The sequence below is a fragment of the Bolinopsis microptera genome, chromosome 4 (assembly GCF_026151205.1).
Source record: "Bolinopsis microptera isolate Bmic1 chromosome 4, MBARI_Bmic_1.0, whole genome shotgun sequence".
Classification (NCBI taxonomy): Eukaryota; Metazoa; Ctenophora; class Tentaculata; order Lobata; family Bolinopsidae; genus Bolinopsis; species Bolinopsis microptera.
The window spans coordinates 11,809,371-11,825,047 of NC_087075.1; the positions used below are offsets into that span (position 1 = coordinate 11,809,371).

General features: G+C 38.0%; 3 protein-coding genes across 3 annotated transcripts in view; 2 read left to right on the plus strand and 1 right to left on the minus strand.

The window, feature by feature from the left end:
- Positions 1-2,499, minus strand: part of LOC134814464 (centrosomal protein of 290 kDa-like) — a 52,091-nt gene extending 49,592 nt beyond the window's left edge. Inside the window, exons 1-4 of the mRNA XM_063822589.1 lie at positions 2,376-2,499; positions 1,386-1,446; positions 995-1,085; positions 628-796 (exon numbers count right to left, since the gene is read on the minus strand). Of these exons, the coding sequence (XP_063678659.1) occupies positions 628-796; positions 995-1,085; positions 1,386-1,407 (282 nt within the window). The 5' untranslated portion in view covers positions 1,408-1,446; positions 2,376-2,499. The remainder of the gene's footprint in view (positions 1-627; positions 797-994; positions 1,086-1,385; positions 1,447-2,375) is intronic.
- The window catches only part of LOC134814466 (natterin-4-like), a 42,137-nt gene that overhangs the window by 17,021 nt on the left and 9,439 nt on the right, over positions 1-15,677 (plus strand). Inside the window, exons 2-5 of the mRNA XM_063822591.1 lie at positions 12,059-12,123; positions 12,319-12,454; positions 12,685-12,800; positions 13,178-13,289. Coding sequence (XP_063678661.1) covers positions 12,072-12,123; positions 12,319-12,454; positions 12,685-12,800; positions 13,178-13,289 — 416 coding nt within the window. The 5' untranslated portion in view covers positions 12,059-12,071. The remainder of the gene's footprint in view (positions 1-12,058; positions 12,124-12,318; positions 12,455-12,684; positions 12,801-13,177; positions 13,290-15,677) is intronic.
- Positions 2,398-4,143, plus strand: LOC134814468 (cdc42 homolog). Its single transcript, XM_063822594.1, has 6 exons — positions 2,398-2,502; positions 2,850-2,922; positions 3,118-3,227; positions 3,375-3,488; positions 3,838-3,925; positions 4,061-4,143. The coding sequence occupies exons 1-6, from the start codon at positions 2,398-2,400 to the stop codon at positions 4,141-4,143; spliced, it is 573 nt and encodes a 190-aa protein (XP_063678664.1).

Sequence of the window (15,677 nt, forward strand, 5' to 3'; positions counted from 1 at the left end):
TTGGAGCAGTTCTGATAGAAGTCTCTCGTATATCACGTGATTAACTTTATCACGTGATTAAAATTGTAGGGGTTAAAGATAATACCTCGTTTAGACAAAGTGTTCTAATGATGCTACATGAATATATCGGTACTCTAATTTACAGGTCATTTGTCAATATAGCGGTGTTGCAGAGGATAATGACAGATCAGCTGGAGAATTACAATGTTCTGATATAGGTAATACCACTTACTAAATATTGTTTATACATTATCAGGTGCTGTGAGAGATCTGTTTCGGGACTTGGCTGGCACGAACCGTGTCAACAATAACTATTAGCATCATGAACTTTACTTCTAGTATCCAACATTTTATCAATATCATTGTCATTTCCTCAGTTTTTACAGTTAAATCAACCGAGTAAAATGTGCACTTACGACACAGATAAACAAGTCGACATGTGGTAGGTTGTCAATATGTTATAAAGTTACAAATACTCAAATAGGCATAAGCAATAAGAGTTATATCTTAACCACTAAACCGCACGATACGAATAACAAATCACAAACACAATATGCTATTTTACGAGCTCAGCACTGGTTGAAGATTAAAGGTTAACCCAATGTTAAAACCAAGAATACCACGTACCCTGGAGTGAAGGTTCCTGCTTGGGAGATAACACTCTGGTAGAGATCTGTTCTGATCATGTGATCTGTTGAAATCACTGGATCTGCTGAGATCATATGATCTGTTGAAGTCATGTGACACATGGTGAGAGTTAGAGTCGTATCTTGGAGTTGATGCGTAGCGGGGTGATCTGAGAAGTTGAGAAATCAGCGGAATTGAAACAAAATAATGTTGTTGCCATGACAACTGGTAGAAATCGGAGATCATGACAAAACCGGAGCATATAGACAGTAAAATGTTTCTTTATATGTTTATGAACACTTCTGTTAATATTTTGTTTATTTAAGGTTTGTTTCTTTCTAATTGAAAAGTCAACCACTCATCTTACATGTTAAAAGTGAAGCAGTTAACATCACTGTTCATACTGGAATCAACATTTTCTATGTTTATCTTCAACTCTTCATGTTGTATGTCTTGATCTGAATATGTGTCATTTTAATTAGCTCAATTTTAATTAATTTCAGTTAGAACTTTATGTGACTAAGGTTAAGGATATAAATTGATCTGGACAAGCGCCATGACACGCTCTCTGCTACTAGCATCCAAACATATATATTATATTTGATATTCCTCAATTGTAAATCATCCTTTAGACCAGAAAATGTTACCTGATCTAGTAGTCATGGATTTAAAAATGCAACCTTCATCTGCAAGACACAGAACTAGAAACCTAATTCTTAAAAACTAGATGCGACTTCAAAGACTTTAACACCACTTACTGTGCCAAATTGTGTCTTTCATCTAATCTGTTATTTGATTTCAGCTCATGGTGTAACCTACCTGTGGTAAAACTTTCAGTTAATATGATCAAGGAAATGCAGGTGACAGGATTTCAGTTTAATGAATTCAATGGTTTTGATAATCAAATATTATTAATATATTTTATGTATCTAATAGTGAATACTAAAATAACTAGGTAGGATTATTTAATAATGATTCAGATATAAATATATTATGGGCACTACATGAAATTGTGATATTTTCCCATAGTTATTCTCTGACATGGTGTTTCTGGTGCATTTCAGAGGCTGTATCAATGCCCATCCCTGGCAGAAATAATAAATATTATGTTCCCGAAATTTCTTCAAATTATATTATCTCACAGGTTTTCTACTTATTCAACTACACTAACCACACACCACCAATAACTTATTCATAACTTATTTAATATTTATAAGTTTATAAACGTTTCAATCATATCTCATTCTGGTGACCTAGACGAGAGAGAGAGAGAGAGAGAGAGAGAGAGAGAGAGAGAGAGAGAGAGAGAGAGAGAGAGAGAGAGAGAGAGAGAGAGAGAGAGAGAGAGAGAGAGAGAGAGATAGAGAGAACACCTACATTTCCTAAATTTTCTACATTTCCTAACTCACTGTAAGTGCTATCATAGCCAACATGATAATTGTTGCGTCGTACTTCCTTAATAATAATCAGATAGAGTTGAGATATAAATAAACATAAACACAATGTTTAGACCAACTCTTATCACAACAATCTTATTTAGCATTGCTTTGACGTTGTATTGTATCGAGTCGTTTATTGAAAAATTAAGACATACAGAATTTTTTTTAAAAAGTAGGTTCATTGATTTTGAATTTTATTCCGTATTTGAAAATCATAGTACTCGCAAAACGTTTCTTCACAAATTTCGTTCACTGAAGGAATAAAAACTTAGTCAGCTTAAGATGTTTTCTTAGCTTTAATCAATTAACCTTGTCTTGATCAAGAAGTGTTATGAATACGATTAAGTGTGTAGTTGTTGGTGATGGGGCGGTAGGAAAAACATGCCTTCTGATCTCGTATACCAAGAACAAGTTCCCCACTACATATGTACCTACAGTGAGTTATTTTCAGAAATAATACCTTCAGATATTTTAACAGTATAAAGCAGGAATTAATATTGAATTACTGTGAATCGGCTTATGTTCAATAGAACAAGAAATTTTAATGAAACATTGCACTTGACTAAGCTTGTATCCTGAGCCCTGACTGGAGGGGGTTATTGTATCCTGACTTAGCTTCAGTGCAAAAGGATAATAATTGTACTGTACAAAAAAGAGGGTGACTGCCAGCAACAAGTCACAGTTCACAAAGAATGTATTCCAGCGACATTTAAATAAATCATAACTTCTCAACATAAAGTTTTCAGTTCACACTTAATATTTCATTTTCACAATGTTCAACAGGTTTTTGATAACTATGCGGTGACGGTTATGATTGGTGGTGAACCGTACACGCTTGGTTTGTTTGACACAGCAGGTCAGGAAATTTAATTCTATGCTTCTAAAATTTGCATCATGCAAACATTCAATTTTTAGACTATTATATAGAATCGAAAAAGAAGATATTCCCACGATTAAAACATGATTAAAATACAAATTTATTTTTGGTAAGCTAAACTATATCCCACTTCTGATTTTGCCCAGGAAAGAGTACCTAACACTTCCACTACAGGTCAGGAAGATTATGACAGATTACGGCCCCTCAGCTACCCGTCCACTGATGTCTTTCTAGTTTGCTTTAGTATCGTCAACCCTGCATCTTTTGAGAATATCAAAGAAAAGGTGCTGTCACTTTTCTATAACCTTTTTATATATGGTGTTCAAAAAGTCTAATAGGAATTATAAATACTTTGCAAGGTAGATGAGGCACCAATATGCAACGTTACCCTACTTGCCACAGCTCTGAACTAATAAGACATCTTATTTCAGTGGATAGCAGAAATAACTCATCATGTTCCAACAGCTGTCTACCTGATTGTAGGCACACAGAATGACTTGAGAGATGATCAAAACAAAATCGCAGAGCTTCAAAGAGACCGAAAGGTAAAAATTTCAAGCAAATCTATAACATATATATAATATAGTAATAATACATTGTGATTACTGATTACAAAAAACATAATTATTTATGGTTTCTTGGGTAATTGTACAATCCTTTTATCAAAGCATCAGATAAGCGATGAAAGTCGAAGAAATAGAGACAATCAAAACAATCTACTGGTTTTTGAAAATCACAAAGAATCAATATTTTTGTTAAGTCATTGAAAATGGAACTGAAATATGGACCAAAAATTATATATTTCACATTGGGTACATTTAACTGCTATAAATTGATCAGCAGCATGCAGAAGAAGCAATCCGCTGATCAACTAATAAACTACCATCTTCACAGAAGCCTATCACACAACTACAAGGGGAAAAGCTAGCCAAAGATACTAAAGCTGTAAAATATGTGGAATGCTCTGCTATGACACAAAAAGGTGAACAAATAATACTATAATTCATTTAATAATATAACTAAAATAATTTTATAGAACATTTTTCTTGTGTAGTTCACAAATTTGTTGTTTCTTGCAAAGGTATGTATGTAATCATGAAATCACTTTTTACTGCAGGACTAAAGGATGTTTTTGATGAGGCCATACTGGCGGTGTTGTGTCCTCCTGCCCGTGAAAAAAAGATGTGTCGAGTACTTTAGAATCTCAAATGCGTTCAAAACTATAGTAGCTTTTGGGAAAACGAGGATTTCTACCTCCTATTATACACCATAAATTTAATTACTGATGATATGAATTTATGTTCATTTTGTCTCCATAATACCATATGTACTATTTAAATATAGAAAACTAATTTGGTATTTATAATGATGATTGAATTAATTACGTCACCAATCAATAACATTTATAATTTAAAACCAAGTACATTTGAAAAATTAAAACTTGGTATATGTAATTTAATTTTTGCGCAATAATTTTCATTTTCATCTGCATTTGATTACATTTGCATTAATTATAACCCATTTTCCTTAAATCATGAATTTGTGTGTTTAATAAATTATCATGATATATAAATTGTAAAAAACAGAGCCGTGCTGCACATGATTTAATTTTACGCCTGCACTTGGTCGGTACATTTCTGAAAAAAATTTAATTCTTAACTTGACACTCGCTGCAACCCTTTTTGATTGCGGCCGGCCGGTCGGAGTGCACGAGAGAATTATATGACGTGTAGCAATTTTTAACTTGCGTATGATATTTTGGAGTCAAAATTTGACTTAATCGGTGCGGTGACGACTTATGCTTTTTCAAAGAAAAAGTTTTTAAAGTCTAGTGAAAGCGAAAGTTCTTAAAATTAAAAAATAAAATAGGTTATACTTAGAAAACTTTTTACATGGGGACCCCAGGCTATTATGTTTATAAAAATAGCCTGGCGTAATTTACTGGGCGGCGCTCAGCCTGTCATTCCGCCGAATCTTTATTCGGGCTGAGTGAATTACGACCTCCATCGCCCAAGAAAAAAGTGCGAATGCTCATTGGATGTTAGAGCGCACGTGACTCGCATTCACGTGATCGGTCAGAACCAATTCCAGCAGCGCAAAAGATCACGTGCACGCCAACTACCAATAAGAAAGAAGTGACGTATGCGCTACAAGAGCCGCGCGCTCAGTTAGATTGTAAAATCTGATTATTTGATTGTAAAATCGCATAAACGCGCCTATTTGCGCGTGGATGATAATTAATCACTCTACACTCGACTGTCACGTGACTTTTTCAACCCGTTCTCTAGCTGGTCGTGAACGATTATTCGAAACCCTAACCCTCTTATCTGATCCCAACCCTAACCCTAACCCAATCCTTAACAAAAGCATATGCTGAAACCCTAACCCTAACGAGAAATTAGACTAACTTTCTTATAAGGTCATATCACGTGATCGAGACAGTTTTTCGCCTATATCTCGTCAGGGGAGCATTTTAACCCTATGTCATGGGGGTGATTCGGAATCAGCGTCCGAAAATACATCGATTGAAGTTGGTTTCAACTGTCGGCGGCCCTTTTAGAACAATCTCGAAGATCGACTGTAGAGTGATTTAGTACGCTCGTTTGCGCGTATTAGTGGGTTCAATTACGCCAGGTTATGTTTATGAACATAATAGCCTGGGGTCCTCAGGTAAGGCGTAATTGAACCCTCTAAAACGCGCACATAGCGCATTTATGCGATTTTACAATCAAATAATCAGATTTTACAATCTAACTCAGCGCGGCGCGCGGCTCTTGTAGCGCATACGTCACTCATTTTCTTATTGGTAGTTGACCATTGTTAATGATCTGGCCCGGCGCGCGCTACTTCGTAGCTCGTGTCGTCGAGAAGAAAGCGGCGCGGCGCGCGCTACTTCGAAGAAATTTAGACGAGTAACATCCTGCAAGACAAAAGGAACGTCGAACGATTATAATTTTAATGTCATTAATTATCCCTATTAGATGGGAATAATCCCAAAGGCCAGTATTATGGTAAATTTATTAGTTAGTTAGTTCGTTTAGCTCGTATTAATAGTTCTTTTAACAGTTTTATTTTGGATTGTAAATATTTAGTTCGTAAACTTTCACGACAAAGTTTTAATATTACTGCCTTGCGCAAAACGGTTTGAAATCTTTGTCGACAAGTATTTTAACATTTGGGGAAAATTTGGGTTTAATTTTACTTCGGAATATGTATTTTAGCATGACGTGTCATTCTTTTTGTTAGTTCAGTTCGTTTTCAATTTTTAATCTTAATTTTAATTTTCAGTACGTTTTACCTAACAAAACCCATCGTTGCTTTATTATACCCTTGTAAAGTTTCTACGATACAGGGGGAGCTGCGCAATTGTGCGCGGCCCGGCGGGTCATACAACGTATGACAATAAAAACCAAATTCACATGAAATTTTTGGGCGAGCGAATTAGTAAAAGCCAGCTCGGCATTTTGCCGCAATCTACGTCATACGTGGTTGCGAGAAGGATTATTTGATGCGCGGCGCAGCCCAGTAGTGCATCGCGCTACAAGTAATTGTTCTACTTTATTGTATCCCAGAGTGGTATTTGACGCACGTTACTGGGCGGCGCTCAGCCTGTCATTCCGCCGAATCTCTATTAGCATTATGAATGTGAACATAATAGCCTGAGGTCCCGGCCCAGGTAAGACGCACGTTATAATTGTTTATATTAGGCGTGCAGAATTTTAACAAGAATTTCAACAAAAATTTTGCCGCGGTTATTAACGGGTGATACTCGTAAAATATTTGTTCCATATATTGGAACCGTCGACGAGTCCAACTCGGACCGTCGACGAGTCCAACTCGGCGCGCGTCCTGGTAGGTTGTAAACCTACAACGCGGTTAAACCACGCACGATCAATTTTTTGTTTTTCTAATTGCCAAACACCACTCTGGGATATACAATAAAGTAGAACAATTACTTGTAGAGCGATGCACTACTAGCTAGACTGAACTGCGCCGGCGGAGCGCCGCGCATCAAATAATTCTTCTCGCAACCACGTAGATCGCAGCAATATGCAGTATTGGGCCTTGCCGAACTGGCTTTTACTAATTCGCTGATTTGCTCGCCCAAAAATTTCATGTGACTTTGTTTTTTATTATGATCTCCTTTTCCTTCTCCTTGTCTCCTTGTCTCCTTGTCTCCTTGTCTCCTTGTCTCCTTGTCTCCTTGTCTCCTTGTCTCCTTGTGTCCTTGTGTCCTTGTCTCCTTGTGTCCTTGTCTCCTTGTGTTCTTGTCTCCTTGTCTCCTTGTCTCCTTGTCTCCTTGTCTCCTTGTGTCCTTGTCTCCTTGTGTCCTTGTTTCCTTGTCTCCGTGTCTCCTTGTCTCATTGTATCCTTGTGTCCTTGTGTCCTTGTGTCCTTGTGTCCTTGTGTCCTTGTGTCCTTGTGTCCTTGTGTCCTTGACTCCTTGTGTCCTTGTCTCCTTGTGTCCTTGTCTCCTTGTGTCCTTGCCCTTGTCTATTTGTCCTTTTCTCCTTGTCCTTGTCACCTTGTCTCCTTGTCATTGTCCTTGTTTCATTGTCTTTGTCTCCTTGTCTCCTTGTCTCCTTGTCTCCTTGTCTCCGTGTCTCCTTGTCTCCTTGTCTCCTTGTCTCCTTGTCTCCTTGTCTCCTTGTCTCCTTGTCTCCTTGTCTCCTTGTCTCCTTGTCTCCTTGTCTCCTTGTCTCCTTGTCTCCTTGTCTCCTTGTCTCCTTGTCTCCTTGTCTCCTTGTCTCCTTGTCTCCTTGTCTCCTTGTCTCCTTGTCTCCTTGTCTCCTTGTCTCCTTGTCTCCTTGTCCTTGTCCTAGTCTCATTGTCCTTGTCTCCTTGTCCTTGTCTCCTTGTCCTTGTCTCCTTTTTCTTGTCTCCTTGTCCTTGTCTCCTTGTCCTTGTCTCCTTGTCCTTGTCTCCTTGTCCTTGTCTCCTTTTCCTTGTCTCCTTTTCCTTGTCTCCTTGTCCTTGTCTCCTTCTCCTTCTCCTTCTCCTTCTCCTTCTCCTTCTCCTTCTCCTTCTCCTTCTCCTTCTCCTTCTCCTTCTCCTTCTCCTTCTCCTTCTCCTTCTCCTTCTCCTTCTCCTTCTCCTTCTCCTTCTCCTTCTCCTTCTCCTTCTCCTTCTCCTTCTCCTTCTCCTTCTCCTTCTCCTTCTCCTTCTCCTTCTCCTTCTCCTTCTCCTTCTCCTTCTCCTTCTCCTTCTCCTTCTCCTTCTCCTTCTCCTTCTCCTTCTCCTTCTCCTTCTCCTTCTCCTTCTCCTTCTCCTTCTCCTTCTCCTTCTCCTTCTCCTTCTCCTTCTCCTTCTCCTTCTCCTTCTCCTTCTCCTTCTCCTTCTCCTTCTCCTTCTCCTTCTCCTTCTCCTTCTCCTTCTCCTTCTCCTTCTCCTTCTCCTTCTCCTTCTCCTTCTCCTTCTCCTTCTCCTTCTCCTTCTCCTTCTCCTTCTCCTTCTCCTTCTCCTTCTCCTTCTCCTTCTCCTTCTCCTTCTCCTTCTCCTTCTCCTTCTCCTTCTCCTTCTCCTTCTCCTTCTCCTTCTCCTTCTCCTTCTCCTTCTCCTTCTCCTTCTCCTTATTACCAACATCTTATCATCGTTGTACAATTTTTGTGGTTGCAAACTTTCAGTTCTCTGGCAACAAGGATTAAGATAGATCGCTAAATATTATGTCAATGTGTACAGTGTAACCATATATTTCCATATAACATATAGTGAAACAAATGTAATTAACTCAAGATTAACAAGCGGTTGTAATTTATCAAAACGCAAATTATTAAAAATCAAAACGCAAATTATCGTCATGACGGCAAAAGATATATCTTTTATTTTCAATTTGCTGCGAAAATATTGGCAGATGTGCAAAAAATCCCAAGCTTCCTTAGAATTCATGTTTTACTAGCCTGTCACGTGACCAAAACGGTTTTTTTGCATATAACTCTCCAGGGAAGCATTTTTACCCTACGTCATGGGGGGTGATTCGGAATTAGCGTCCAAAAATACATCGATTTAGATCAATTTCATACCCAAAGGGCCTTTTCACAAGAATTTTCTTAAAATTTGGGCGAGCGATTTAGTATGAGCGCGCCGAGCTATGTCATTTATAATACCTTATAATCGCTTATATTATAGTCCAGTCATTTATGGAAATGAATCTGCAAATTTTCAGATACTCACGAAACTTTGCACAGACCTTCCCAAAGGTATGAATAAACGATTTTCGGTTGGAGACATTTTTTACCATGGGGAAAACCCAGGAGGGCCACGCACATATTGACAATTGACCCAATAACGTAACCGACCCTTTGCTTCTGAAGGTCGTAGAAACTTAAAAAGCCCTAATAATCGCTTTTGCAAAAAAAATTTATGGAAAAAGCGATTATAATCGTTTTTAATCGTTTATTAACGGGACCGTTTATAAATATAATCGCTTTATAATCGCCAAATAACGGTGGGTTTTATCAATAAGCGCTTTTTTAGCGTAAAAAAACGGTTATTACCGCTGATCACAAAAAATTAGTTATGGAAACTTGCCGAATTAGTTTGATGTAACATTACTGGAGTTTCTGTTCGTATTTAAGTTAAACGATTGTTCGGAGAACTGGAAGTTCCAGTAATAACCACTCCAGTCAATGCGGCTGTTCCTTTGTTCACGTCCCCTTTCTCTTGAATGTATTCAGAGTTAGCAGTGTATCATAGAAATTAAACCCGACCTGAAAGCAATTTAACAAAACAGCTGTATCCAGCTCTTCCCTCTGGTCAATTTGCAACAAATTTAATTGAGCAAGGAATACATGACATCTTTTCATGGGGGCAGGATTAAAGCGACATCAATTACAATTAAAATTTTATTTTCTATAGTGTTCTCTTCAAGACGTTTCTAGTATGAGGACAGTTGCCGTTATTTTGACTTGCCTGTTGGCTATAGTAGTTATCGACGCCAAACCAAAACCAGAACCGAGACCTTAACTTCCCTGCCTCTCGTTCGTATACGGATCTGCAACAATAAACGCTGACCAAAACGAACTGACTCTACAATGGGACAATACTCGACCGGATTCCAAAGGAACGATTGATCAAACAGCTATTCCAAATACCGGATCCATTAACTGGGGTGATGCAGATCTCAAAGGTAAAAGTAGCGTATTCGAATTCTACCCTGTGGAGGGAAAGATCTATTGGGATGGTGAAAAGAATCCCAAAAAAGCGTGGTCTAACGTTAAATGCACGAAATGGGCTGATCCCAGTCCCTGCAAGCTGCTCGAATCCGAAGGCCGAACAATTACCATTAACGACGATTTCACACTGTCTCTAACAATGGACGATGGACCCGAAGCGGAATTTAAAGGAAAAATGGATTATCTCCAACCGGGACAGTTATCTTTGATCGGGACAATAACCTTTGATCAACTTAAAATTTACAGCTTCACATTCTACCCTAAGGAGAAGAAGATCTATTGGGGTGGTAGCATGACCAAATATAGTAACTTGGACACTTGGTCTAACGTTGAATGCATAGCTTAGAAAACAGAACAAGGATAGTAACTTGGCCACTTGGTCTATAGGCACGCCACTCCCTCTTTTTCACTATTGTCACCATAAGGTGAGAACGCTTTCAGCTAGGAACTTTAAAGTTTCTAGACACATTTGGTTTGATAATTGAAGTGCTTTCCCAAAATTTCAAGTTGGTTGTTTACAATTTAACCGAGTTATGACCCTTTTAAGATATTGCAGAAACGTGATCTCGGCACTTAATCAGTGATTTCGTCACCCAATCAGTAATCTCATCGGGAGCTATTCGCTAGCCAGCAACAATGAGCCTCATCAGGCGGTAACGAGCATGTTGGTGGATGACGATCTGATCACTTTGAGTGAATACTGATAGTGACGTTCCTTAAAACCGAAGAAATTTGCGTTATAGCGCTTCGGTTGCTGTCCTATATGCAGTCTCCAACTAATCAGGGCATTGATTGAGTGAAGATATTACTGATTATCATTAAGTGCTAGATCACGTATCTGCAACATCTTAAAAGGGTCATAACTCGGTTAAATTGTGAACAACCAACTTGAAATTTTGGGAAAGCACTTCAATTATCAAACCAAATGTGTCTAGAAACTTGGAAGTTCCTAGCTGAAAGCGTTCTTACTTTATGGTGACAATAGTGAAAAAAAGGGAAGGGCGTGCCACACCCACTGTAATTAATTAAATTTGACGAAACTTTCAGGAAATCTAAGTTAGACGCATATCTATAATCTCTGAAATTTCTGTGCAATTCTAAGAAGAATTACGTGAGTTATTAAGAGGGGGGGGGGGGGGGGGGGGGTTCACCCTGATTTTTTTGTGAAATTTGGTTTCGAGATAGCAGTTGACCAACAAACTAGGACCGGTGACCGAACTTTTGAGGAGGTACCGGACCCCAACAGCTAAACGGTGCCCGCGGGGCAGCCACACACATATTTGGTCCAAATTAGGCCCAATTTAGCCAAATACCCTGAACATGCCCAAAACCATGCTTTTAGATGCTCTACTTGTAGCTACTAGTCTCCTGAACACACATATTAAGTTTTATCAAAATTGGATAAAAATTGGCCGAGTTATGGGATAAAAACCATATGCCCATATTTGGGCATACGCACCAAATTTGATCGATTTTGGTCCATAAATTGGTCAAATATTAATATTTTTGAATGAAACCAACTTTATATGGAAGGTAAGCCTATACTACACATTCTTTATGATTATCAGCCAATATCTAACTGTGGATTCTGTGTTCAAATAATCGCAAAAAATGAACAAAATCGCCCATATCTCAGTTCGCGATATTTGCAAAATTGACTTCGCTCAAAACAATAGAACTCAATAGGGTTTCAACATTTTCACATGAAATTTTCAGAATCAACGTAGAATTGTCTCATGACCTTAACTTTAAGTTTTGGGACAGAATTTTGAGTTAGGCCTTTAAAAAAATTTCGCAATGCGAAATTCAGAATTTGGCCAATTACAATAGTAATATGATCTGCCACACTGTTACCCATGATTTAATATATTGATTCACAAATACCGCTGTGATTCTTAATGCCAACAAACTAAAGATTTATATTAAAACCAACCACTGAGTTCAGAAAGCAAGACAATGTCAATGTTTTTCTTGGTAACCTTACTCTCGATCATTTCATTGTTATCTGGTAAGTTTCAATTGTAAACGAATAAAGCGATGATTCTATGGAGGTTCATCGCAACTTGAATTTTCCGATAATGCATGCTACTGACAATTAATCTGGATCAATCATTCCTGTCAATTAAATAGCCAAGCTTTTTAAAAGGAGGTCTTTATACTACTACTATTAACTCTCATAATATGACAAATCGACGTGTTTCAGCTCGGGAATGTTGGGATGCCAAGGATAGAGCAAACAAAGGATCAGGATACGATGGGACTCAATCTAGAACAAGATTAGGTTACACATGTCAGAATTGGAAATCAAATGAAGTCCACAAATCAAAAATTAAGAAAACGTAAGTACATAATATAATCACATGTTTTAACTTTGTGAGTGAACTCAATGACTCAATTTTTTTACATGTTGAGAACTGTTTGTCGTCTCGATGTCCACAATTATAACCTAAGTGTGAGATACTAGGGACAGGTGTATTGTGGAACCGTCACAATTGCAGTCCATTGTTTTTGTGATTTTCGAAAGACACGTTATCAAGTATTTCATCTTCTCATCAATCTCTGACTGCAGGTATGGTATCGGAGATAACAACTATTGTCGAAATCCAGAGAGGAAGTACAGCGATGTTTGGTGCTATACAACAAACCCCAGTGTAAGATATGACTGGTGTGACGTACCCACTTGTTGTGAGTTGACTTTTATACAATGCAGAATACTAATAGCACGTTGTGGTGCTTTATGATACGTCATGATACGATTAGATAACATTAACGCACAAACTTAATTCGCTTATAATTTTGGTTCTGATCGGTAAAGGAAGCAGGTTTCCACTTTTAGTATACTTAATCTTATGTACATATTATGGTGTATAGATTAAATACTTATTGTATATAATACGAAATATTTGATATTATATTCCTCGTGACTTTCTTTATAAATCACGCAAAACTATAAGTTCTATTGATTTTGCGGGGCTTAACTTGACTGTTAGTAAAATAAGTATAAGCTAGGTAACTGAAATAAGTTAGTTTTATTAATTAACCATTAAAAACTCTATTTTTAGCGACAGAAGCTTGCGACTGTACCAATGTCAATGAAGAGGACTTCAAGGCAACCGACATCAAGTACGATATTGATAATGGCATCGTTTCCGCAGCTCGGCCTGATGTTGTTCTGTAAGTTATTTGTAGGTTTACAACCTACCAGGACGCGCGCCGAGTTGGACTCGTCGACGGTCCAATATATGGAACAGATATTTTACGAGTATCACCCGTTAATAAGTTATGCATGATCCAATATACAATTACAAAATACAAAGTAAGGAAATTGAATTTATGTTGTTGTTAAACTTTCTATCGTTTTTAAATTTCGGATCAGTTCACATTATTATCTAACTTTTAAAACAATCTCGAAATAGTAAAGAAACATCTTAAGAGACTGATAAGTGCCCAAAAAAACATAACAGTTCTCTGAAAAATAAAGGTTAATTATGAGGTAAATAATTTTCTCCACAAAACTCTGTTAGAGGCAGTAGCCCTAAGATCATAAAGATCATTAATATCACGTAATGGTAGGTTTCTTTTATTCAAATCATGGCAAGTTTCCATAACTAATTTTTTGTGATCAGCGGTAATAACCGCTTTTTTTACGCTAAAAAAGCGCTTATTGATAAAACCCACCGTTATTTGGCAATTATAAAGCGATTATAAACGGTCCCGTTAATAAACGATTAAAAACGATTATAATCGCTTTTTCCATAATTTTTTTTTGCAAAAGCGATTATTAGCGCTTTAAAAGCGATAATAAATCGCGAATTAAAATTATTAGTGATAAAAAAACGCTTTTATTTTAGGGTTGTCGATTATTATCGCTCCGTAAGCGCTTTTCAAAAAAACGCTTATAAACCGTTTTTTGGACCGTTTTTAAAACGCTTTTAATCGACTATAAGCGATTATATTCACTAGGGAAAGTTCCAAATTAAAAAGCGCCTACTAATCGTTAAAAAACCGCTTTTTTATCTTAAGTTAATAAGCGGTTTAAATCGATTATAAAACGATTATAAGCGACAATAAGCGATTTTTTGAAATCTGCTAAAAAGCGATATTTTCACTATGATCAGCGCTTATAACCGCTTTTCTTGAAATTTTCCTACTGAAAAGCGTTTATAAGCGCTTATTTATTTGCTGTCTATAAGCGATTATAAACGATTATAAGCGCTTTTTTACGTATTTGAAACGAGGAAAAAATTGTCAGGTACGAGATATTATAAGCGATTATAAGTGATTATAAAGTATCGTAAATGTTATTGTCTTCAATTGTCGCTTATAAGCGATTATAAACGATGAAAAGCGCTTTTTGACGCATTTTAAAACTATGATCAAAATATGTTTTGATTTGATTTATTTGGGGTATATAAGCGATTATGTAAGCGGGGTATATAAGCGATTATAAACGATTATAAGCGCTTAATTCTTTACGTATTTGGAACGAGGACACAATTAACAACAAAAATTACGCGATAGCCGGAGGTCCCCAGGTAACGTCTCCGTCTCCGTCTCCGTCTCCGTCTTCGTCTCCGTCTTTGTCTCCGTCTTCGTCTCCGTCTTCGTCTCCGTCTCCGTCTCCGTCTCCGTCTCCGTCTCCGTCTCCGTCTCCGTCTCCGTCTCCGTCTCCTTCTCCTTCTCCGTCTCCGTCTCCGTCTCCGTCTCCGTCTCCTTCTCCTTTCCTTTCCTTTTCCTTTTTGAATTCGATTGTTTAGGGCTAGGGCTCGGGTTAGGGTTGTGGTAAGGGTATCGGATAGCTTCGGGGTTATATATTATGGTCGTTAGGGTTGGGATTACGCAGGAGGAGCAAAGTGCAAAGAAACTGCCACAAACTGCTACAAACTGCTACTAATTGCTACAAACTGGCACTAACTGCCACAAACTGGCACTAACTGCTACAAACGGGCACTGACTGCTACAAACGGGCACTAACTGCTGCAATCGCGCCCACGCATTGCTCCTCCTGTGATTAGGGTTTATGTAAAACCGTTTTTTACGGCTGAAAAACTATAAAAACCTTGTACCCCCATCGTTGTTTCATTATACCCCTGTAGAGTTTCTACGATACAGGGGGAGCTGCGCAATTGTGCGCGGCGGGTCATACAATTACAAAGTATGACAATAAAAACCAAAGTCACGTGAAATTAAATTTTTGGGCGAGCGAAATAGTAAAAGCCAGCTTGGCATTTTGCCGCAATCTACGTGGTTGCGAGAAGGATTATTTGATGCGCGGCGCAGCCCAGTAGTGCAATGTGCATCGCGCTACAAGTAATTGTTCTACTTTATTGTATCCCAGAGTGGTATTTGACGCACGTTACTGGGCGGCGCTCAGCCTGTCATTCCGCCGAATCTCTATTATGAACATAATAGCCTGAGGTCCCCAGGTAAGACGCACGTTATAATTGTTTATATTAGGCGTGCAGAATTTTAACAAGAATTTCAACAAAAATTTTGCCGCGGTTAAACCACGCACGATCAATTTTTCTAATTGCCAAACACCACTCTGGGATATACAATAAA

Excerpts from the sequence above, each read along its gene's own strand:
- LOC134814468 (XM_063822594.1), top strand. The coding sequence starts at position 2,398 with ATGAATACGATTAAGTGTGTAGTTGTTGGTGATGGGGCGGTAGGAAAA. Across the intron at positions 2,503-2,849 it reads CCACTACATATGTACCTACA|GTTTTTGATAACTATGCGGT; the intron begins GTGAGTTATTTT and ends AATGTTCAACAG. Across the intron at positions 3,489-3,837 it reads AGCTTCAAAGAGACCGAAAG|AAGCCTATCACACAACTACA; the intron begins GTAAAAATTTCA and ends CCATCTTCACAG.